The following is a 25,730-nucleotide window of genomic DNA, read 5'->3' as shown; positions in this document are numbered from 1 at the left end:
TAGAAATGTGCTCTCCCTTTAATAGATAGGAATCTAGGCCTTTTTCTCTCTCTTTACCAAATTCTTATTCTCCTTAATAAATGCTTAAAAGTCTAACTCTTGCTAAAGCTTATAATTTATTGGCGACCACTCATTAGATATTTTAGACAGTTTAGCTAGAATTTTAGCCCTTAACAGTAATAACAGATGTCCCAAAACAAATGCATCTATAGAATAGTACATTTGTTTATAATAATGATGAACTTGAGTCATCAAAACAAATTAAGATCATGTTTGGTTATGCCAAACAGAAATTCAAGGTATCTAAAACTCCCTTCCCCAGTGCAGACCTGCAACCCATCTATAGCTTGTAGAGCTTAGAGAGTTAGATGGGGAACTGTCATCTTAAATGACTTGAGCCACAGTTACATGGCTAATATGTGTTAAAAGCAGGGCTTAAAAACATCTTCCTTATTCCAAGGCTATCCCCTTATTTAATATACCACAGTGCCTACTGGCATTTTAAAAATAATCTAGGATAGGTGGAATTAGATAAGTGAACCAGTCATGTAGAAATAACAAAGGATGTGGAAAAACACTCCAGTGATGAAGATTACTAACTTATCTGCAGTATATAGTCTTAGAAACTTGTCTGGGTCACTGAGAGATCAACTGAGTTATACAGTGTCACACAAGTAGAATGTGTCAGAGGCAGGACTTAAATTCAAGTCTTCCCTATTAAGAGACAATACTTTATTCACTCTTACACTGTCACTACATGAGTACTAATTAAATTTTAAAAGACTTAGAAAGCATCCAGAATATTAAGTGGATCCTTTGTAGAGGATTCATGTGAACATATAGACTACAATCACACAGAATGACAAAGATGGGTTGCAGTTAGTACCAATGTAGTGAATATTTGTGATCAGTTACATAATTACAGATCTATAGAAGTATATTTAGTATGCTGTTTACACTAAGGCAGGGAAATGTGTAATAAAAAGCTACAACACAATAATATAATATTACATACTTATACCAATTAGAGCAAGATGCTAACAGTGAGGTCATAGATTCTATCCATATGTACCAATTAATTTTGCTCTGTTGCATGGCCACAAACTTTACCCTAAACTATGGCCAGCTGTTTAACAAATGTATGTTAATCAAAGGGTGACTGGATGAAAATGTGCAGATGTATGAGTTCTAAACATTAAAGGAACAACTTAGCCTTAAGTCAGTAGTTTCATTTTATGATAAATATACAAGCAAGAACACAGTACTTAAAATCATGAACCATGTACTAATTTATTTTCATTCTATATACCTTGTGAAGTAAGATATGCTCATGTCTACAAAATAGTATAAAAGGGATTTAAATTAAGCCTTGCGGGAAAGGTAGAATTTTGACAAGTGAAGAAGAAAATGAAATTAATGAATGATGAAAGAAAACTTGGAATTTGAGGCTCGATGTCAAAGAAGAAAAAGAAGTTAGTCTCATTTTCAGCTCTAGTCATGAAAAAAAAGTGGGCCCATGAAATTGAAGCCAAATAATTAATACTAGAGTGCACTCTAGTACTGGTTAACAAACTGTGGTCTATGATTACATTTACAAATCTACAAATCAGAAAAGACATTATATTTTTAAAATCATTACAATTGTGGAAAATAGCATGAAATTATTTAATTTCCATGAAACCGTCCTTAAAAATGGAGAACAATATAATCTCAGGTTGGATATGAAGTTAGAGAAACCAAACTGAATCCTTGCTCTGCCATTTGTGACCTATGTGACCTTGGACAAATCACTTCTCTAGGCCCTAGTTTTCTCATCTGTAAAATAAGGTGGTTTGACTAAAAGATTTCTATGATAATCCTTTATAGCTTTCAATTATGTGATCCAATGAAAGGGAAGAGATTGAGAGTAGGAAATAAGAGATTGGAAAAATAAGCAGGAAATTTTTATCTATAGGTAAAAAGGTGAACTTGGTATCACCAAGTTCATTCAAAAGCACATATTCAGGGGCCAGCTAGGTGGCACAGTGGATAAAGCACCAGCCCTGGATTCAGGAGGACCTGAGTTCAAATCTGGCCTTAGACACTTGACACTTACTAGCTATGTGACCCTGAACAAGTCACTTAACCCTCATTGCCTAACCACCGCCCCAAAAAAGCACATATTCAGAAGCACGACTTTTTTTTTTTAGAGCTAGAGAATGAGGAGAGGTTAGTTGAAGTGGAAGTGGAAAACCAGAACCCAGAACATGTAATGTAGCAACCAAAAAGCTAAGAGAAAAGTTGAATGAAAATCCAAAGAATTCCATATCATTAAAGAACTACTAAAGAAGGGAAAATATAACACAGTGTTGAAACTGGCAGAGTAAATGAGTCTATATTATTATTACTCTTTGACCTTTAAAAAATGATTTTTGTTCTTTTCCTTCATATTTTTCTTTATTTCTCAATTTTACCTTTTATTTTCTTTGACCCTCTTTTTCCATTAAGGTCCATGCAGTTTCCTTTGCCTTCTCAACTGCACACTATTAGCACCTCTTTATTCTAATCCTCTGCCTTGCTCTATGAATATTTCTCTCAAGCTCAGCTGTAACTGTATGAGATCTGGAATCTCACACGTGGGGTGAATGGTTTCTTTCCAGCATCTTACACACCAACACAAACACAAGGCAAACCCAGCACTGACATTGGCATAAGATTCAGAAATCACAGATCAACTCAGCTGTTATGACTGAAAACATGGGTGGGCTGATGGCCAGCAGCTTTACATTGATGACCAGAATCCATGGCTATCAAACTTTCCTGCCAGCACCAAAAACATGGGAAACTATAAGACTGTAGTTCTTTAAGACACTGTGTTTAGATGGGCTTGGAAGGGTCTGAAAGTCAACAGGGTTATGTAACTCATCCTAGGGCACTTGAGCTAATAGTGTAACAGATTTAACATTCCTGTAGCATAAAAGGAGCTTATTAGCCACTTGAAGAGACCATTCCAAGTTATTAGATATTTCCCTATAGCATTTATGATTTGGATTTTTTCCCAGGCAGTACATGATGTACGCTATATTGAATTAGGACTATAACCAAAAAAAAAAAGTACATTCTGTGTCTTACTGGCAATTGAGTAGACCTATTTAATTATCCACAAGGAAATGTCATTTTCCCTTAAATTGCCCTTCTTGATCAATTTACTGTAGCTGGGATAGCTCATTGGGATTAAAATCCAATGAATCCCTTCACTTCCACTGTAAGCATGTAGTGTTAAAGATTCTGTGCCCACATGTGTGTGATCATGACTTGAAAATGAAAAATGCAAAAGAGTAAATGTTTACCTGGATCTAAGAACTGAAAAATCATCATTAAATTGATTTTTAACTAGTCTGAATTTTTTCTTCTTCTACCATTTATTTTTTGGGTTATTTGGGAGGGGGGGTTATTTTTTTCTTCTTTGTAAAATTTTATCTCTTTTTTTTTCTTCTCTTCCATTTATAAGTAAATCTATTTATTTGGACCATCAATCAACTGCTTGCTTTGCATTTTGGTATGTGAATGGTGAGGAGGAGTTTATACTACTTGAATTCCAGGGCTTTTTCCTCTGGCACTACCCAAATTCCAGAACTTCATCTGCATTTAAAAAAATAAAGCAATCTTTTCCTGATGTGCTTGAACTAGGAAAAAAAAAAGAGAGAGAGATACATTGAGATAAAATGGGGACTTTTTTTTTTTAAGTGATAGCTTGGAATTCAAACATTAGATTTTTCTCTACTTTAATAGCAAAGTCTCAATAGAGAAAAGAAATCCCAAAATAGTAGTTTAAACAACTATTAGCGACATTCACACAAAAAATAATGGTGGTATAAAGGAGCTAGATCTCACTATTCCTTAATCAAATTAGAGAGGTTTCCCTAGACATGCTAATAACTTCACACAAGGTGGACCATTGCTACTTGATCTAATTGAAGAAGCATTTTGGTCAACATGATGAGATGATAAAAGACAGGCTCATTAAGAGAGCTGGAGTCACTAAACCACACTGTGAGTACCCCACAAATTTTTGTTAACTCTCAACTGAGTCCTCACTGCAGCAAGATGTTTTTTCCTTGACATTTTTAAAAAAGAGTTTATTGATTTGTTTTGTTTTCACATTACAAAGACCTACAGATCACCCTGCTCTGTCAGAGATCTCACTCTTAACAAAATAAAGCAATCTAATCTAACAATACAACGGCCTCATCTGAAAGTGCATGCAGCTCTATTCCATTGATCTACCTTTCTATTTCTTAGTCAATACCAGATTTGATAATTACTGCCTTATAAAACAGTTTGAGATCTGGTACTGCTAAACCTCCTTCCTTTATCCTTTTTCCCCCCCTTTTATTTCCTTTGATATTCTTGACTTTTGGTTTTTTCAAATGAATTTTATTGTTTTTTTTCTAATTTGGTAAAATATTTTGGTAATTTAATTGGGATGGTATTGAATATATAAATTAGTTTTGATAAAATTGTTATTTACATTATATTGGCCCTGTCTACCCATGAACAATTAATACATCTCCAATTATTCAAATCTGATTTTCTTTGTATAAAAAGTTTTTCATATAATTCCATTCCACATCTGTAGCAACCCCTCCAACCTCCCTATTTAAGTGCTTTTTTTTTTAACTAACAAAAATCTATTTTCTTTCAAGGGGAAAGAAAATAAGTACAAACCCCTTCTAATACATATGCAAAAAAAATTTACTCATTAGGTGTGTGTGTGTGTTACATTTTGCAATCTAAATCTATCACCTCTCAAGAAATGGATAGTATGTTACATCATCAGTCTTCTGTTTTCATGAATGATCAATGTACTGATTTAAGTTCTTACAACTTTCAGAATTTGTCTTTATAGTGTTATTGTATAAATTGTTCTACTTCTGTTCATTTAATTCTTCAGTTTATAAGTCTTCACAACTATTCATTTTGTTTTTGTTTTTGTTTTAGTGAGGCAATTGGGGTTAAGTGACTTGCCCAGGGTCACACAGCTAGTAAGTGTTAAGTGTCTGGGGCCGGGTTTGAACTCAGGTACTCCTGACTCCAGGGCCGGTGCTCTATCCACTGCTCCATCTAGCTGCCCCCCAACTATTCATTTTTACAATACTGATTTTATAGTATAAATTATTCTTCTGGTTCTGCTTACATTTCTCTGTATCAGTTCATATAACTTTTTCCATATCTTTTCCAAATAATCTATTTCCTTATTTCTTATAATACAATAGTATTCTATCACATTCATATACTATAACTTATTCAGCCATCCTCAATTGATGGGTATCCCCTTAGTTTCCAGTTTTTTGCCATCACAAAAAGAGCTGCTATAAATATTTTTGTACAAATTACACCTTTTCCTCTTTCTATGATCCTCTTTGGGAATAGGTCTAGCAGTGATAAAGTCAGGTCAAAGGGAGTGCATTGTTTAGTAATATTTTTACATAATTCCAATGCACTTTCTAGAATGGTGGTACCCATTAAAATTTATTCCAACTATGCATCAATGTGCCTGTTTTCCCATTGTTCCATCAACATTTATCATCTGTTCTTCGCTGATTAGTAGTGACTTGGATTTTTTAAAATATGACTATAGGTTTCTTCCTTTGAAAACTACCTCATATATCTTTGGACTATTTATCCAGTTCTTATTATTATAAATTTAAATCTGTTCCTTCTATAGCTTGGAAATGAGACATTCATCAGAGAAACTTGCTGCAAATATTTTCCCTCAGTTAATTGTTTCCCTTTTAATCTAAACTTTATTAGATTCATTTCTGTAAGAATCTTTTAATTTTGTGTGATCAAAATTAACCCATTTTATCTTTTGGGGGGGTTGTCAATTGGAGTTAAGTGACTTGCCCAGGGTTCAGTCCTCCTGGGTCCAGGGTGGGTGCTTTGTCTACTGTGTCACCTAGCTGCCCCATGATAACATCTTTGGGGTAAAATTGAGGGAGGAGAGGAATACACTGGAGGAGGGGATAGGGGAGTGGCAGAATGCGGTGAAATCTCACAAGAAAGAAACAGGAAAGGGCTTATGGAGTGGGGGGAGAGATGGGGGAGGTGTGGGGAAGTGAAGGAGCCTTATATACATCAGAATTAGCTCAAAGACCTTAATCTAATCAGAGTTGATTCGAGGAGGGAATAACATACACACCCAATTGGGTGGAGTGATCTATCTAACCCTGCAGGAAAGTAAGAGGGGAAGGGGATAAGGAGGGAAGAGTGAAAGAAGGGAGGGCAGAGCGGGGAAGGGGCAGTCAAGAGCAAAACACTTTTGAGGAGGAATAGGGTAAAAGAAGATAGAAAATAGAGTAAATATCATGAGGAAAGGAAGGAAAAAGTTATGATGATTGGTTATAATGGCAAAACATATGGGACTTACTTTGCTGGGATATTGTGAAGAAAATTATTTGTGAAGTTTAAAATACTATGTAAAAGTTATGATAAACAGGATATTATCAGAAAAACCTGGAAAGACCTACATGAACTGAAGCAGAGTGAGATAACAGAAATAGTGTAAGATGATCTGCTGTGGAGGATGTGGTTATTTTCAGCAATGCAATGATCCAATATAACTCTGAAGGACTTATGAAAATTGCAATCCATCTACAGAGAAAGAACTAATGGTATCTGAAAACAGATAGTTCCTTAATCTGTAGTTTTATTTTTGTCCGTTTTCTTTCACAACTTGGCTAATGTGGAGATGTTTTGCATGATTACTCATGAATAACATATTGAATTGGGGGTAGTACATGGGGAGGGGGGAAGAGAAGTTGGAACACAAAGTTTTAAAAAATTGATGTCAAAATTTGCTTTTACATGTAACTTGGAAATTAAAATTCTAAACAGAAAAAAAAGTGACTTGCCCAGGTCTCACAGCTACTAAGTGTCTAAGACTGGATTTGAACTCAGATCCTACTGACCCCAGGGCTGATGCTCTATCTACTACACCACCTAGCTGCCCCTCATTTTTTCTTCTCAGATCCTTTCTAAGCCTTTTTTGGTTAGATCTGAGAGAGAATTTTTTCTCTCTTTGGATTTGATGTTAGGGCCAGGCTTGGTTTCACCTCTTTAGGTTATTCTAGAATCTCAGAGACAGGCTGAGGACCTGGAAAGCTCACAGTGCTCTCAAAAGGGTCTTAGTCTGATTGCCCATTGCCTGAGCTCTGTAAATGTCTAACCTGGATTAGATCTTTTGTAAGAGTGGACTGCTGCTAGATGGCCTCTAGTAGCCAGTCAGAAAGCTTTGTTGGTTCAAAGTGTACGTTTCCTGCCTTGGTTATTCCTCTGCAGACTGCACTAAATGGTAGACATGAGAACCTACTCTAAGCTTGGAGTCTGATCCATACCACTGCTGTTGCTGGCTTCTGAACTTCCTGGTTTCTTCATATACCATCCAGAGTTTCCCTACCTGGAAAAGATAACCCCATAGCCACCCTGCAATCAGGTCCCCTTTTCACTCCACTCTGGATCTGTACCCCAGGATTAGGTAGTAAATGACAGAGCCATTAGTTGAGAGCCCTTATAATGGGAAATAATTGAATTGTAAGAAGTTCTGTGTTCTTGAGGCAGCTAGGTGGTACAGTGGATAAAGCACCAGCCCTGGATTCAGAAGGACCTGAGTTCAATTCTGAACCCAGACAATCTGAACCCTGGGCAAGTCACTTAACCCTCATTGCCTGGCAAATAAATAAATAAACAAACAAACAAGTAAGTTAATAAATAAGTGAATGAATGAGTGAATTCTGTGATCTAATTCCAAACTCAGCCTTTCCTTTATTTTTAGAATAAAAGACATGCATATAAAAGATATGTAATCCCTACTTAATTTTTGTGAAGACAGAGACAAAAAGAGCCTTGAGGTTTGTATTTAATCATAGTGTTAAAATTATACAAGCAGGAAAAAGTTAAGAAGTGAAAACTAGATTTAAGAATAATTAAAGACCAAGGGGGCAACTAGGTGGTGCAGTGGATAAAGCACTGGGCCTGGATTCAGGAGGACCTGAGTTCAAATCCGACCTAAGACACTTCACACTTACTAGCTGTGTGTCCTTGGGCAAGTCATTTTAACCCTCATTGCCCAGCCCCACCCCCCCAAAAAAAGAATAATTAAAGACCAAGTACAAAATACTCATCAAGAAAAGAAGAGGAAATGTGTTATTTCCAACATTCCATAAAAGACTTCAGAATTCATAGGGAAGAAAATTCATATGTTTCAAATTTGCAAAGATCTTTACTTAGGTTTGCTTATACCTTGCTTGAGAGTATACAACTGACATACTCCCCTGGGAACAAATGGGACTCAAGACTATCTTTCCCCTTTCCCTCTGTGCTGGATTCAGTTTGTATTTGCATTGACAATTGGATCTCATTGCACCAGGGGAACAAAATAGCATGTCTGTGGTCCTTGAAATGAAGGATTATAAAACCTCCCTCCCTCTGGAAATTTCTTGGTCTGGCTCAGACTCAGACGTGGGAGTTGTGCCTCTTTCACATATAAATAAGTTTTGTACAACACTATTCAAAACAGATTCCCTCTTTTAAGTCCTGACTCTAACATCATATTATACATGCCTGTGTGTGTATATACACATGCACATATATTTATGTAATAACAGAACATGTTGTGGGGCCCCAGGAGGTTGGGGCATTCTCCCTCTTCCTCTCCAGGAGCCCCTCTTTAGTTCTGGCTCCACATGTGCATTCAAGAGAGAAGTTAAGCTATTTTTCTTGAACTCCGTGGTTCTTTATACCCCAACTTCCACCCCAATATCCACAGGAAAATCACTGAATGCTTAGCTTTTGGCCCATAAGGGAGTTGTTGTTTGTCCTTCATTCTCAAAGAGGACCATGACATCAAGGTGACACCATGACTAGCTCTGAATTGGATTTAAGGGAGGGAGGGCTGTGCAAGATCACTAACCTCACTCTTTCCTCCAGTGACAAGATATACATCAGAATGCCTGAAGATGGTCCTGGGTGTTTAAGGCAATTAGGTTAAGGGACTTGGTTTAGGGTCACATAGCTAGTAAGTATCAGAGGTGTGATTTGAATTCATGTCCTCCAGATTCCAGGGCCAGTGCTTTATCCACTGCACCACCCAGCTGCCCCATAAGGGAGTAAAAAGTTACACATTGTACAATGTAGATCAGGTATATAATAAAATAATATAGCTATTTCTTTCTTCCACAGAAATGTTTAAAATACAAAAGTTTTCAAAGCCTACATTGACAACAATTTAAACATGAAACAGTTGTGGAACTGGCATAAAGGCATTTTAATCAATAAATATTTATTTATTATATAGCCAGCCACTGTGCTTAAACACTGGGGATGCAAAAAGAAGCAAAAGACACCCCCTATCCTCAAGGAGCTTACAATCTTCTAAGGAGAGAAAACATACAAACAATATTTTAAAAAGCAAATTATAATAAGGATAAATAGGAAATAATTAACAGCGGAAGGGCACTAGAGGTTGAGAAAGGCTTCCTGTAAAAGATTTCAATTGGAATTTAAGAGAAGCCAGAGAAGTCAGTAGGCAGAGTTGAGGAGAGAGAACATTCCAGGCATGGCAGACAGAAGAGAAAATATCTGGAGCCAAGAAATACAGTGTCTTATTTGAAGCCAGGAAAACAGTGTTACTGGATGGAAGAGTACATGGTGGAGGGTAAGGTAATGAAGGAGAGGGCCAAGTTATAAAGGGTTTTGAATGCCAAACAGCATTTTGTATTTGATTTTGGAGATGATAGGAAGTCCCTGAAGTTTGAGTATGGCTGAATAAAGGATGGACTGGAGTCAGGAAAGACTTGAGGCAGACAGACCTACCAGCAGGCCTTTGCAGTAGTCTAGTCATGATGTAAGGAGGGCCCATACTAGCATGGTAGTAGTGCCAGAGGAGAAAAGGGGACATATTTAATAGATGTTACAAATGTGAAATTGGCATGTCTTGGCAACAGATTGGATATGACAGACAATGAGGAATAGAGGATGGCAAATACATTGTGAGCCTGAGGAACTAGGGGAATGGTGTTGCCTTCTACAATAATAGGGAAGGTTGAGGGGATGGAGTAAGGATAGTGTGAGGGAAAACAATCCTCTTCTCAATAATTCTCAGGAACTCAGCAGCGATGTGACAAAGGCTCTTTTATTTCTTCTTGTAAGAAGGAGGCACCCTATTGTGCAGCTAGTGGGTGCAAAGAAAGGGGGCTCACAAGCCCTGTTTTAAACCCTAGTCCCTAACCCAAATGGACCCTCCCCTTTTTCATCATTGGTCCGATTACTCAAGGGTTACAATCTACATGCAAAAAATAGCTAATCGGAATGCAGTATTCCCATCCCTCTTCCTTGTATGGGCATAACTCAGGAGTGGACCTTATTCTTCCTTATATGGACACAACTCAGGAGCAGACCTTATTGAGACCAGGGCTCCTTGAACCATGTGATTTTGTTAGCCAGAGCAGGGAGGAGAGGATCTGAGACTTTTGTCCTACAAACAGGTCAGGAGGAGTAAGATTGACTGTTATATCCTCATTGAGAGGAGACAACTACCCATGTTCTCACAGATAGTTTAGGGCAAAAGATAATGAGTTCTATTTTGGACATGTTAGCTTAATATTTATTGGACATCTAATTTGAGATGTCTTAAAGGCAGTTGGAAGATGCAAAATTGGACATCAGAGAGAGGTTGGGGCAAGATAGGAAGATTCAAGAATTATCAGCCTCCAGATGGTAATTAAATCCATGGGAGCTGATATTATCAACTGAAGTAGTATAGAAAGAAAGGCGAAGAGGACCCAGGACAGAACCCTGAGGGAGAGCTATGGTTATTGGGCTAGTGGGCATCTTCTCCTCCAAGATGTTCCTTATCTGTACTGGGCACCTCTCATAATGTAGTCAGCACTGACTGAAGGATCCAGGGGTTCCCACTTTCTTGAACTCACAAGACTTCCTCCAAGGCTGGAAATGTCCATCTCAGCTTTGCTCTTCTTGAGATCCTAGCTCAGGTTCACCTGTATTATGCCCCTACTCTAGCTACTAACTATGAACATTAACTGTTTCTTTGGGGTCATGGGATGGCACTGCTACCTTCCCAAAAAGGGAAATTTCAGAGAAAGTTTCACTCTGCCTGCTCAGCAAAACCAAAGAAGGAGGAGTTGAAGTAGAAGGAAAAGGAAATGGGAGAGGAATTTCAGAAGCCATCTCTCCTTTTAAAGTAAAGCAGTACACCAATTCCACTAAGATCATAAGGAGTAGCCAGTCAGAAGTGCCCCAGGGTCAAGCAGAATGAGTGTTTTTCCTGATTACCTTCCCCCATTCCTCTTATATGTATATATGTATTAGTGCAGAGAACTTTCAAAAAAGGAAACTTGGTGCAAATTAGCACCAAGGCTTTAGAGAGCTGTTTGAAAATTTAGTGTTTAAGTGACTTGCCCACTGTGTCACAGTCACTATGTGATAGAGACAGAATTTGAACCCAAGCTGTCCCTCGATGAATGAATGAAAAAGATTAAGTGAATACTTCTGCACCAAGCACTATGCTACTTACTGGATACAACTACAAAATTAATCATTTTTGACCTCAGGGAACTTATATTCTTTTTTTTTTTTTTTTGAAGTTCAAGTATCCTTTATTCAAGGTTGAAAAATGTACCACACTGCATTATTGCAAAAGTTCACTGGTACAAAAACACTTTGCAGCTGGTGAGAAGGCAATAAAAAGTTGATTTTAAAACTCATTACTATAAATTACTCTTACAGTTCTTTGCAAATTCAGAATTTCAAATTGCATTTTATTTTTCTAAAATTGCCCACAGTACTAGAAATTCCTGAAAATAAGGCAGCTGTTTTAAAGAGGAGGTAGCTGATGATATCAAGGGATTTCCATTTCCCGTTCAATGCCCACATACTTCAGGGCATCAGCCTGGCTATATCTGTAGTCAAAAAACAGCTCTTCACCAGTCTGGATGGCTCTCTTAGCAAAAATACCTATCCTGTGATCACCGTTAACCATCATAACTTTTGCATAGCAGTTGGGATTTACTGAATGATTTGCAAAACGAATTTTGTTACCCTTGCGGGTTGCATCCACCACAAAATCATTATTCAAGTTGAAGAGAAAGCTGCACATGTACTTATCATAAACTTTTCCTCTTCTGTCTGCCTCATCCTGAGAAATAATCTCACCACAGTATTCAGAGATGAATTCATTCTTTTGCACAGGATCTTTGATGAAAATTCCCCAACCTGCCACATCAGATGGTGCCAGCAGTAAATGCTTTTTGGATCCTCTCTGAATGCTGCAGTTCTTGCAGGACACGTTTTTACTATCCCAGTGATCAGCGGCCCCACAAGTGAGACAGAGGTCTGGATCTCACTCTCGGACAGCCAGATAGCATGGGCACTGCTTAGTGTTGCACTGTGCTTTACAGCGGCACCCAGGGAATCGGTTTTGGCCCTTTTTCAGTTGTATCTTTCTGCAGTGTGCAGCCCACAACCGGTGTTTCCTTTTTTTCTTCCTTGGAGGCGTATCCACATCCTCAGCAGGAACTGGAGCTATAATACTAGATTCCTTTACTCTAAACTCATAGACCTGTCTACATGTTTTGGTCCCAATCAACCTAGCAATGGCACAAAAATTATCATAGTAAGTGCCAATAAGAACTCTGAACATTGAAGCTTCAGCACCACTCCATTCCACGTTCTCAGGAGGTTCAATATTTGGCTTCATTTTTATTGGTGTTTGACACCTGGAGTTTGCCTCAGAAGAGCTGGAAGTTTCATCTTTCTTTTCTTCTTCCTCTTTATCATTATTCTCTCCACCTGTTTCAGTTCCAGCTTCCCTATCACTGTCTGTATCCTTTGATTCCAGCACATTAATAGTTGGTGTGCTTGGTCTACTGCTATTATTTGGAAGCCTTCCCCTTCGGCGACCTCCTGGACGCTTTGGCGGTGTCTTAATCCGTTCAGCAGTGAGAGCAGCTGCAAACTCCTTTGCCCCTTCCAAATGCTGGTAACAGTGTGGTCCACAAGGTTTGTTATCTAGTGCTGTTTCTGTGTTCTTCTGCTTATAAGTGTTGGGTGTAGCATGGAATGGATGTAAGAAACAGTCATATTTAAAGCAGCGCCTGCAGAAGAGTGTATGAAATGAGTGCAGGCTTTGCTCCCTCTGAACAGACTTAGCATTTGGTCCATCTATGTTTGGTGTGCATTCAGGAGGGAGGGCTCCTGGAAGTTGCTGCTCTGTTAGTTCTTTATACTTCTCCTTTAGTTCTTCTGCTGTTCCCTTATCAGGAAACATTGAGGAAATGGCTTCAAAAATCTTGTCAGAAGGAAATTTCCGAGGTGGGTGGCTTTCTTTATCATCTCTGTTATCTTCTATATCTTTTTGTTTCTCATCTCTCTCATCAGGATAATCCCCATCGTCATCATCTTCATCATCACTGTACTGACCAAGAGCATTCACCAACTCCACAAAAATCTCATCATTTATAAACCCGCATTCTCTATCTCCATGTACTTTTCCATCATAATTTTTTATTAATTCTTCAATGAAAGTTCCATCCTGATCAAGAACCTCATCCCCCATATAAGGAATGTTATGTAAAACTGTTTCATCTTCCACCATAAAATTCTGCTGTAGAGGAGACCAAGAATACATTATAGGTACTGAAGCAACAGCGTTCAGAGTCTTTAATGGGATGACTTGTTTTGGAAAATCCAAATCACTGGTCACAGAACACTCCCTGGTCCCACGCAATGAGCTCACAGAAGTCATGATGTGTACAGGCTGTATCCTTCGCTGTTTCCATTCTTGGTTTAAAATTTCTGTCCTTTCTAGAATCTTCTGCCGATTAGAATTAAACATACTCTTCACTTCATCAGCTCGTCTGAACCTCTTGAGCTGCCTCAGTCTCATGTATTCAGATTTTACACGCTTCCGCCAACAAACTGGTCCCTTCTTGGATTTCTTTCCAGTCTGGCCCATGATTATCCCCTGAACAGGAATCAGAAAACTCTGATTCCAGTCCCAGCTCAGCTACTAACTTGCTGTGGGACCTTGGCAGTCACTTCACCTCTCTGGGCCTCAGTTTCTTCATCTTCTTTCCCTCTCCCCAGCCCGCGCCGCTCGCCGCCGCTGCCGGTCCTCCGCCTGCTTTCTCTGTCCCTGTGGGTGTCCGGAACTTATATTCTAACATAGGAAGATAAAACCTAGGAGAATGAGGTGGCTTGGGAGGAGTGATTTGGTCTTGAGGGTCCCAAGGACTGTGAAAGGAGTTGGAGGAGAGGAGATCAACATGCCATTTCCCTTAACAATGGCTGTATTTAGTTACTTATGATTCCTGAGCTGGAAAAGCTATTAGGGAGATGGGACAGTTATAAGCTTGAGTAAGGCTGGCTAAATGTAATGAACTATGTGAGGGAGGCACTGGTCAAGACAGCTCAAGTCCCAGAGTCATAGTACTCGAACTTAAAGCATTAATTCCTTTAAGATATAGTGGGTACAGTAGGCAAGACTGGGCCATCACCAGTCATCTTGACCTTTGTCTTGCCACTGGACTCGGAGGAGAGAGTAAGGCTGATGGCTGTGTGCAGCTCTGCCTCACTCAAATACAGCTCACTGGAAAGTTAATACATCATGCTCATGATGTCACTGATCCTACTCAAGAGGAAAGGATCACCACCACCACCACCACCAATGGTCAAGAAGACAACTTACACCTCTCTAATTTTATGCACGTATATTTGTACATAGCATGTCAAGGGATATACGTGTGTATGGATATCATTAGAGTTGATATCTCTGTAGAGAGAGATTATTCTGGGCAGCAATATACATTTATATATTGTTAAGTAGTTCATGGTATAGAGTATTGGACCTAAAGTTAGAAGACCTGAATTCAAATCTGGTCTGAGACACTTACCTGCATGACCTTATATATGTCACTTAACTCTTTGCTTCAAGTTTCTTTTCTGAAAAAAGAAATGTGCTTAATAACAGCACCTACCTCTTAGGATTGTGAAGATAAGATTAAATATTTGTAAAGCATTTTACAAACCTTACAATGCTGTATAAATGCAATTATTATGTTTATGGTTAAAGTTACATATAGGGTAGTTAGGTGTCATAGTGGAATGATAGAGTGCCCAGACTAGAGTCAGTAAGACTTGAATTCATATCTGGACTCAGACACTTGACACTTGCTGTCTGTGTTACCCTGGGAAAGTCACTTAACCCTCATTGCCCCACAAAATAAATGTATGAATGAATGAATGAATGAATGAATAAATTTTTTAATTAAAAAATAAAATAAAAGGAAATGGCAAACCACTCCAGTATCTTTGCCAAGAAAACCACAAATAGGGTCACAAAGAGTAGGACGTGACTGAAATGACTCAACAACAAAAAGCTAGACATATCCATGTGTAATTTATATGTGCATGGGAATATTCCATATGTTTGTGTATATATTGTTAAAGTTGACCTGAAGGACTATTTGGGGCTTTGCACCAGAAAATCAAAAATTTAGACTTTATTACTCTTTCCACAGTAAAGTTTAGCACATCCCCTCAATTGAATTTCTTAATTACTTTTATTATTTTTACTTCACAAATTACAAAGTTGATTTGAAGACACCTTTTCCTGTTGCTTATTCTGCTTGTGCCAAGCACCAACATTGCTAATGACAACTTTCATCTTAGGATTCCTACACAGACTATTCTGAATGGTGTTGAATCCAACACAAGTACAGTTTTTACATGGGAGGCTCACCATGACCAACCCCTATATTAAAGCCAAACTTGAAGGGCTTCAGTAAAGAAGGAGGTGCATCCTCTCTTTTGGCAAAGACAAAGGAAGGAAACAAGCACATCCTCTGTGCCATGTACATGCTAAGGGCTTTACAAATGTTATCTCATGTAATCTTCACACAAAAGCCTGGGAGGAAGTACTATTATTATTGCCAATTTACAGCTGGAGAAACTAAGGCAAACAGAGGAAAGTGATTTGTCCAGGATCATACAGCAAGTAAGTGGACCTAAGCTATGGCTCAATCATACCATGGATCACATGGTGTATGTGGGTGTGTGTGTGGGGGGGGGGTGTGGGTGGGTGTGGGTGTATGGATATACAGAGATTTTAGAGCTAGCCTTGGCCAGATTTGAACTCAGGTCCTCCTGAATCCAGGACCTGTGCTTTATCCACTGCTCCACCTAGCTGCCCTAATCAGCACTATTCTTGAGCAAGACAGGATGCTGACATTTCTAAGTTAAGGGACTCTGAGGTGGAATCTGTCCTACTTGCAAGCCAGCAACAGGCTGGTGATTGAGACCTCCTGTAGGTTTTAAGGTTCTGCCTATACTTCTACATTTTAATTGGTAGTCAAATACTTAAGTTTATGATGAAAGGAAACTATCAGTCAAAGTTAATGCCATTATTGCAAGTGTTTATCAACAAGAAAAAAATTGGGGAGGATACATATAATTTGTTATTATTTACAAAATTTGGAGGATATATACATCATTGCCAAACTATACATAAGTGCTTATCTTATTACAGAAAACCAGCTTACATAGCTACTTAGTCATAAAATTGAGCTGCTAATCCTAAATTAACATTCCTACCCAAACCCTGTGCTTTTCTACTTTGCACACACTGTTCCTTTGTTTAGAATTACCTCCCCTTTGACTTGTTGAATTCATCTTCAACTAAAATGCTATGAATAATAGCATCAGTAATAACATGAATATAACACATTCGTTAAGGGTTTACAAACTCCTGTACATGTATTATCTCATTTAAGCCTCACAATGACCCTGTTATAGGGTCATTTCAGATATTAATCATCTCCATTTTAAAAATGGAGAAATCGAGACTCAGTTAAGTAAAAATAATACTGAAATGGATATGTAATCTTATCAATTTGGATGATCCCTTCCAGTGAGGCATCCATCCATGCCTATCTATCCTGTGTGAACTTTGTCCATGTACTTCCATGAGTTAACCACAAGAGGTATACCCAATGTGATGATAATACCTTACCCATTTTGCCCTGACCTATGGGAATACCACAAAAGTAGTCCACCCATTATCCATCACTCTCAATAGCTGACCACTCATCTAGTATCTTTCATTCCTATTTTTCTTTGAAATGTCTCAGTGCTTGTAGGTTACAGCTGACTCACACTCACCTCTACACTCTGTGATGCTCATTTTCAATTCTTTGAAGACTGTTTTATCACATATCTCAACCATACAATACTGGTAGAATATTAAGAATAAGAAAATTGAGGTCATATGCCTTGGTTTTGTCTCTCTGTTCTGTTTCATCTCATCCCTCCACATTCTTTTTTTCTTTTTTCGGGGCAACGGGAGTTAAGTGACTTGCCCAGGGTCACACAGCTAGTGAGTGTCAAGTGTCTGAGGCTGGATTTGAACTCAGGTCCTCCTGAATTCAGGGCCAATGATTTATCCACTGCGCCACCTAGCTGCCCCCCTCCACATTGTCTTTTAATCTTTCCTCCTTTACCTCCATCTCAGAGGAAGAGTTGGCACCTATCCTGATCAACATCAACTCCTTTCCTTTCTTCTTGACATATCCCAGTCTTCCTAGGACTTTGCCTCTCTCAATCATTCCCTCTTTATCTTTTGGTTTCAGTATGTCCATATCCACTGACTCCTTCCCTAATGATCACAAAAATGCCCAGGTCTCCCTCATCTTTAATTTTTTTTTATTTAAAAAAAAAAAAAAGCTTTTCTTGAATCCTGCCTTCCAGATGATTCTCAAATCTGGCTAGCCTTAATGTCATATTTAGAGTTTGAAGGAAGCTTAGAGATTATTTAGTACAATCCCCCCATTTTACAGATGAAGAAACTGAGGCTCAGAGAGCCTAAGCGATTTACAAAGTTATACAATGGAAGAGATGGAATTTAAACCTGAGTCCTCTGAACTTGAGTCCTACATCTTCAAATGCCTCCTGGCTATCTATACCTGTTTGTCCCACAATCATCTCCCTCCTCATGTTCATTCATCCATCAAACTTCCCTGTTTCTTTTGAAGAAACAACCCCCCTTCTCGTCACCCTCATTCACTACTTCAAACTCATTCTTGACTCTTTCCTCTCCTTCACCCCTCCTTATTTGCCAACTCATGTCTATTTTACCTACCCTGTGTTCTCTCTTGTATCCATTTCCTTTTCTCCACTCAATAGCCCACCAACCTAGTTCACATCCTCATCACCTTTCACCTGGACTGTTAAAAGAACGTTCTAATTTATTCTCCCTGCCTTTCCCCCTCTCCAGTCCATCTCCCAAACAGCTATTGAATTAATATTCCTAAAACATAGGCCTGACCAGATCATTTCTCTGCTCAAAAAATCCTTAGTGGAATACCATTGCCTCTAGGATAGGATACAGCCTCCATAGCCTGGCATTTTATAAAAGCCCTCCAAGATCTCACTCTTGTCTACTTTCCAGAGTTATTACATATCACTCTTCTTCATGTACCCTATGTTCCAGCCAAACTGGCCTCCTGGATGCTCCCTGAATTTGGTATTCCATCTCCAGTCTCTCTGCCTTGATATTCTATGCCTGGAATTCACCCCTTCCTTATCTGTGTCTCTGAGAATTTTAAGCTTTTTTCAAGGTTCAGTTCATGAACCCTTTCCTCATCCCCCTAGTTGGCTCTACCTCCACAAATTATCTTGCATTTATTTATCTGCATACATGTTGTATCCCCACAAAACTTAAGTGCCTTGAGGTTAAGAATTTTTTTACTTTTATGTTCGTATCTCCAAGAACTTGTACACGGTGGGTGCTTACATTGATGGTAGCTGAATTGATTCATGTACTTTTTCCCCCAATGAGAGCTATTTGTGTATGTATATCCCTCATGAGACTATCAGCTGCATGAGGGCAGTAACTTGTCATAGAGCCCCTTGAACTATTTCTACCAAAATTCATTTCATACTGTCTGGTTTGTTTCCTATGATCCTTCCTATTATGGGTATATGGATATCTTTTCTTCTTTGAATTTCGCTACTTCAAATGCCATCTTTCCTTACTAAAAAATTGACATTACTTTGCTTACTAGAAAACTTATACAGGAATACACACCTTATATAGAAACTATATGAAGGCTTTTCTCCTCTTGCTAGGGTTTTTGTGTATTACACAGTAATTCCCCCTTTCTATAGAATCTGAGTTAGTATTTTTATATAGAATTCTGAGAGGAAATGCCATAAACCCTTGAGACTCATTTCCATATGAATTGACTGCTATCCCATGTACCTTTGTCATTTTAATTGCTTATAGCTCTGAAATCAGCTATGATTTCCCCCTATTTCTGCAATTATAATGTTGAGCTAAATGTCCATTTGGGTCCAAACAGCCCCATAGTAACTGGAATCATTGATGAGATTTTCTATTTTATCCCCACTGTTAGTATACCTTAAAAAATGGGATGTATTTTAGTCCTAGAATCTCAAAAGCCACAAAAAAATAACCTCATTCAAAGATCCCCAATGTATATATCTGGGAATATGGATAGCAGATGAACACTTTACTCTCCACCAATCACTATACTTGAACTCCTGAAAAAAGGAGAGAGCATTTCTTTTTTATTTTTCAATGTAAGAAACATTTTTATTTATAGTTTTGAGTTCCAATTTTTATCCCTCTTTCCCTCCCCTACCCCTCCCTGAGGCAGCAAGCAAGCAGATAAAGGTTATACATGTATGATTTATATAAGACATTACCATATCTGTCATTTTGTACAAGAAAACTTGATTAAAAGAAGAGAGCATTTCTAACACATGTCAGAGATAGGACTTTTCCTACATAAAAGAGAAGCTTGAAAGTCACCTTCAAGGAAGCATCATACCATCACCCATAACTGGATATACTCACACCTCCTCTGATTTCTAAAATCTAGCCAGCTAAAAAGACTATCTTCTCATCACTCTCTTGGACATAAAAGTTTTGTGCCTGAGTTTTTTCTCCTTTTCCCCTCTGGTGCTGGTGCTGGGTTACCATGTAATCACTCATTTGGAGAGGCATTTACTGACAAATGTAGAAAATGTGGAATGGGTAGTAGAAACTAATCAAATCTCACATTTAATAACTTCATGAACTCACAGACCTCCTTCCAGCTGCTGTGTGGGAGTGCACCAGTGTTTGGGACTGTACTTCCCTTAACTAAACTTTGTATCTCCTCCAGTACCCAGGACAGTGCTTTGTACAAAATAGGCACATCATGAAAGCTTGTTAAATTGTATTGAATGTTACCTATGAGGCAGAACCAGTCTTAATAATATATAGATGCTTACTTACATTGTGTCGTTTGAGAGGCATTGGAAAGGACATTACCCCTAAAAAGATGCTTCTTTCAGTTGGGTATCAAATTTCACAAATTTAACTTCATTCCTTTAGCTTAATGGTTTATCACCTATGAAAATACAAATGTCCCCAAGATGTGTAGCATATAAGTAAATTCATAAGTTGTTAGTGCTAGAATGAGGTCTTGGATATCATCTTGTTCAATCAAATTTCCATATGAGGAAATGGTGACCAGGAGAAACAAAATAACAAAAATAACAACAAGAATAATTTCTATAATTTTTATTAATATATAGTGCTTTGTATGTTCCAGGCCAATTATCTTTGCACTGAGAAAAACTGCTCCATGACCACAGACTGAACCTTATATTCTGGTTAGCCCTTTTCCACATGCAAACTACAGATCACAACGGGTTAAGACTTTACAAATATCTCACTTGATCCTCACAAACTGTAGGAAGAAGGTGCTATTATTTGAACTCGGGTCTTCCTGAATTCAGGGCTGGTGCTTTATCTACTGCGCCACCTAGCTGCCCCCAGAAGGTGCTATTATTATCCCCATTTTACAGATGAGGAGACTGAGGCAAACAGAAGTGACTTGCCCAGAGACACATAGCTAGGATATGTCTGAAGCTGGACTGGTACTCAGGTCTTCCTGACTACCAGACCCAGTTCTTTATGCATTGCAGTGCCACCTAGCTGCCTGAAATGACTTACCCAGAGTAACACAGCTAGCTAAGGGTAGATCCAAGTCTCCTGACACCTACGACAATAAGTTTTCTATTAACAGGATTTAGCCTTACCAGTAATTTACATCTTAGTATGAGTGGATTTATCAAATGCTTTCCTAGTCTGTCAGATCCTTTCCTGGGAGAAGCTTTTGCTAAGAGAATATATAAAGAGAGCATGAAGACACTGAGCATATGGGTGGAAAGATTACACCACTGAGAAAGGAGGGCTACATAGAGGGAAGCTGGGGATGAAAGAAAAGCCTTATTCTATATGTTTTCCTAGGATCAGTACTGTGGAGAATGATATACTTAGAAACCAGCATGGCCTACTGAAAATATCAAAGAAAAAGGTTTCCAAATGAGACCTATCATTGTACTTGTTCAGCTAACCCCCTAATACAAGTTCTGATGCTAATAATGATGTTTAACATAGTGCCCTTCATCCCAAGCCAAAACGTGACATCCATTAGATCATGTTTAACCCTCACATCTGTGACTGCTTAGCTTCATGGGTTAGAGCATGGTGCTAATGAGGCCAAGGTTGCAGGTTCAACCTTAGCATGGCCAATTAGCTTTGCACTGAGAAAAACTGCTCCGTGACCACAGACTGAGCCTTTTATTCTGGCTAGCCCTTTTCCACATGCAAACTACAGATCATAAAAGCCACTAGGCAATAAAGCCTCTATGCTCAGGATGACTCACCACTAATGGAAAAGCAACTCAAAATGCATGCCTGATAACCACCACATTTGTATACTCCACTAAACTTAAGGAAATCCCTAACAAGTAGCTATTAAGGTTGAGTTGTTTGGGGGCTTTCCCCCCATTTTATACATGAACTAAAAGATGAGACAAGGTAACAAATACACTCACCCAACATCTCTTCATATACAAATGGGATAGCTGAAAATAAGACCGCTGCTTTCCCTTCCCCCCACAACCCTCCCAGGACCCTGTCAGGGTTTTTCCCAATTAAACCATGCTACTTTTAGAGAAATGAGAAAGGGGATTATTTAGAAATTGTCAGCATCCAAAGTGAGCTAGATTTTGTATTTGAGAAAGAAACCACTGTGGGTTTTTTAAAAACAATATACAGAGATGCTGATGATAATAGCTAGCATTTATATAATGCTTTAAAGGTTTACAAAGCACTTTACAAATTTTCTCATTTTATTTATTTACTTGATATTAGACTAAAAAACTAAGGTTGTCAAATAGATAATCATTTTTAAAAAGTAGCATAAATCCCAGCATGAGTGAGAGCTGGCAAGCCTGTTAGCAAGAGGACTACTGTACTGGAAAATTACTGAGTGCTGTTTATAAAGGCAATCAGACAGGAATGTTACTCTTGGATTTTAACATTTGACATCAGCAGCTGTATTATTCTTCTTTGATGCCTGAGTTCCCCCCCAAAAAAAAAACTCTTTGTGATTGGGTGTGGCATAACCTGTTACCAAAATCAAGATTCACCTGATTATTTTTGCCCAGAACCTGTATTGACACAAACTACAGTTAGAAGGAGTGTAATGTGATAGAGTGTGACAGGGGAAAAAAGGATGTTGGGGTGGAGGAAAGAGGGAATCAGGTTATTCCATCCAGTGAATTAAGAGGCTGCTTATTAAATACTAATCACTTGTGCCTTGGCTTCCCTGTTGCCATCATTAAGTTTAATGTAGTAACTATAAATACATGATAAAAAAATTTAGTAGAACATATATGTATGTATGTGTATATATTGAAACTAAAGCCTTCAAAACTGTGTGAATGGGATTATATGGCAATGCAGGCTGCTTAAAGCAAACTTCCATGCCACATAAAAGTGACTCAATAGTTTGACTGCTAAAACATGTGCTAAGAAAATTCCACCTTTTAAAGCTGATCCCTTCCTGTAGTCATGGTGTCCTAGGCATAGGCATATTTCACTGGAGTTGGCTTTTACCTATAAAATGCAGAGTCAAATTGAATCTTCAGAGTATAGCCAAAAATTCCAAAGAGGGCCAACAGTGAAGAGATTCCAAGATTAAGGATTAGACTGACATTCCCAATATTTTTTTCAGAACATTGCAACTAATCTAGTTTTCAGAATTATTTGCTTTATTCTTTACATCAACTGGCCCAGTGCTACTAGAACAAGTTAGATATCATTTTTTTTAACAATTTTCATTTACTTATGTGTTTGTTTTGGTGACCCAGTCTCCCTCTCTCATTGAGGCTGGAAGCACCGTGGTCATTCATGAAGCCATTCCTATTGCTGCGCAGCATGGAAGCTTTGACCTACTCCATTTTTGACCTGGGATAGTTCGTCCTTTTTTAAGCATCCTGGTGACCCTCTATTCCTGAGGGTTCACCATGCTGGTGCCATATTTAGTGTGGACATCTAATCTGCTTAGGTCTCTAACTCAGAACTCAAGCAATGCCCAAGCCTCGGCTTCCCTTGTAGCAGGGATTACATATGGACACTACCATAAGTGGCTAGAAGACAGCTGAGAATTCAGATATAAAGGCTTCCACCTAAACAGGTTGTAGTTAAGTTTATACATTACCACCTCCCTTCTTTGCATACAAACATAACGGGATATAATGGCTTCCTGCCAGTAAACTACATATTTCTAAGGTGTTTTTTTTCCCCCAGCTTAGTGATGGTAAGTTGAACTTGCTCTCTCAACATGGTCTACTTTGATTCTAGTGACACACATAATAAAGGCAGAATAGTAATAATGGCAGGAAGAGTAATGCCTCTGGAATCAGGACCTGCATTGAAAGCCAACTCTTATGATTACTATCTGTGTGACTTTGAGCAAGTCACAACTTGCATGGACTCTCCCATAGACTATTGCAATAGCTTCCTAATGGGTCTCCCTGCATTGTTACTTACCTTTCCAATATATCCTCCACATAACTACCAAACTGATATTACTTATATATAGTTCTGATCATGTGCCTTCCCTGCTTGATAAATTCCAGAGGCTCCCCATTTAGGATCAAATAAATTTTTTTTTTTGCTTTTTAAAAAGTTTTATTAACATGTTTTGTTTTTACATTACAAGGATTTCCATATTATCCCTATTACAACAGAGCTCTCCTGTAACAAAGAAAAACAGTTAAGTAAAATGAACACACTATAGTGAACTTATCTGAAAGTATATGCAACATTCCATACCTGTAGTACCACCGCCCAAACTCTCTATTTTTTAAAATAATAAACATTTTTATTTATAGTTTTTAGTTCTAAATTTTATCCCTCCCTCCTTCCTCCCCTCTCCCCTCCCTGAGGAGGTTATCAATCAGATGTGTATTTATGTAAATACATGTGTATTTATGTAAAACATTATCATATTAACCATTTTGTACAAGAAAACTTGAATAAAAGAAAAAATGAAAATGAAAAATAGCATGATTTAGTCTGTGTTCAATCAATATCAGTTCTTTATTTAGAGGTGGATATTATGCTTCTTCATTAGTCCTTTGGGATTGTCTTGGATCTTTGTATTGTTGAGAATAGTTAAGTCATTCACAGTTCTTCATCAAACAATATTGCTCTCTGTGCACAGTGTTCTCCTGGTTCTGCTCACTCCACTATACATCAGTTCATACAAGTCTTTCCAGGCCTTTCTGAAGTCGTCTCTATTTTCATTGTTTTTGCATTAATAAAAATTTATTTTCTCTCTCTCATCTCTTATTTGGCTTTTAATATCCCAATCTACCTTTCCATCTTTGTTATATATTACTCACCTTCATGGCCTTCCTACATTTGCTCACACATATTATTCTTCGTCCCATCTCTGTCCTTTGCATAAGCCATCCCTTTTACCTGAAATGCATTCCTATCTCACATTCTCCTTTTCAAACCTCTGCTTTTCTTCTGTTCAAGCACCACTTTCTATATAAAGTCATTTTCTAGTACATCACTCAAGAAATTACCTTGTATCCATTTTATATCTTTTGTGTATGGATTCATATATTTGCATGTTTCCTCCCCTAAAAGAATACAAGCTCCTTGAGAACAAAACCTATTTTCTTTTTTTGTAATATTCTCATAACTTAGTTCAATGCCTGGTATATAATAGGCACTTAAATATTTAGAGTTTGGCTGCTGTGAAAGTCCTTTGAGATTAAATTCTGCAACAGTAAGTTCTATTGCTAGGCACTGGAAATAGATAAACATAAAACAGTCCCTAACCTCAAAGAGCTTACATTCAACTTGGGGGGAGTTTACAGGGAGTAAAACATGTATACAAGAAACTAAATACAAAACATACATAAAATAATTGGGGTCTTTGATGGAAAATTTCCACGTCAATTCCAGGCATCATTTATTGGCATCATTTTTCCTTTTCTTTTTTTTAAATGTTTACCCCAATTACATTTTAAAATAATTTTTTAACATTCATTTTTTAAAAAGTTTTGAATTCCAAATTCTATACTCCTCTCCCTGAGACAATAAGCAATCTGATATAGGGTATACATGTGCAACATTTCCATATTAGTCATTTTGTGGAAGAAAACTCAACCCCCCCCCAAAAAAAGTGCATCAGTCTTTATTCAGATGCTATCATTTCTTTCTCAGGAGGTAAAATAGTATGCTTCATCATTATTCCCTTGAGATTGTCTTGGATCATCGTATTGCCAAGAATAGCTAA

At 38.1% G+C, this 25,730-nt stretch overlaps 2 protein-coding genes across 2 annotated transcripts in view; one reads left to right on the top strand and one right to left on the bottom strand.

The window, feature by feature from the left end:
• ADAMTS17 (ADAM metallopeptidase with thrombospondin type 1 motif 17) overlaps positions 1 to 25,730 on the top strand; it is a 502,569-nt gene that overhangs the window by 402,420 nt on the left and 74,419 nt on the right.
• Positions 11,795 to 14,170, bottom strand: LOC122741673 (histone-lysine N-methyltransferase EZH2-like). Its single transcript, XM_043985379.1, is given in 1 exon segment — positions 11,795 to 14,170. A coding segment is annotated over 1 exon segment (2,115 nt). The 5' UTR covers positions 14,012 to 14,170; the 3' UTR covers positions 11,795 to 11,896.

The sequence above is a fragment of the Dromiciops gliroides genome, chromosome 2, assembly GCF_019393635.1.
Source record: "Dromiciops gliroides isolate mDroGli1 chromosome 2, mDroGli1.pri, whole genome shotgun sequence".
NCBI lineage: Eukaryota > Metazoa > Chordata > Mammalia > Microbiotheria > Microbiotheriidae > Dromiciops > Dromiciops gliroides.
The sequence above is the reverse complement of the archived record's forward strand: the minus strand, read 5'-3'. Positions and strand labels throughout refer to the sequence as shown.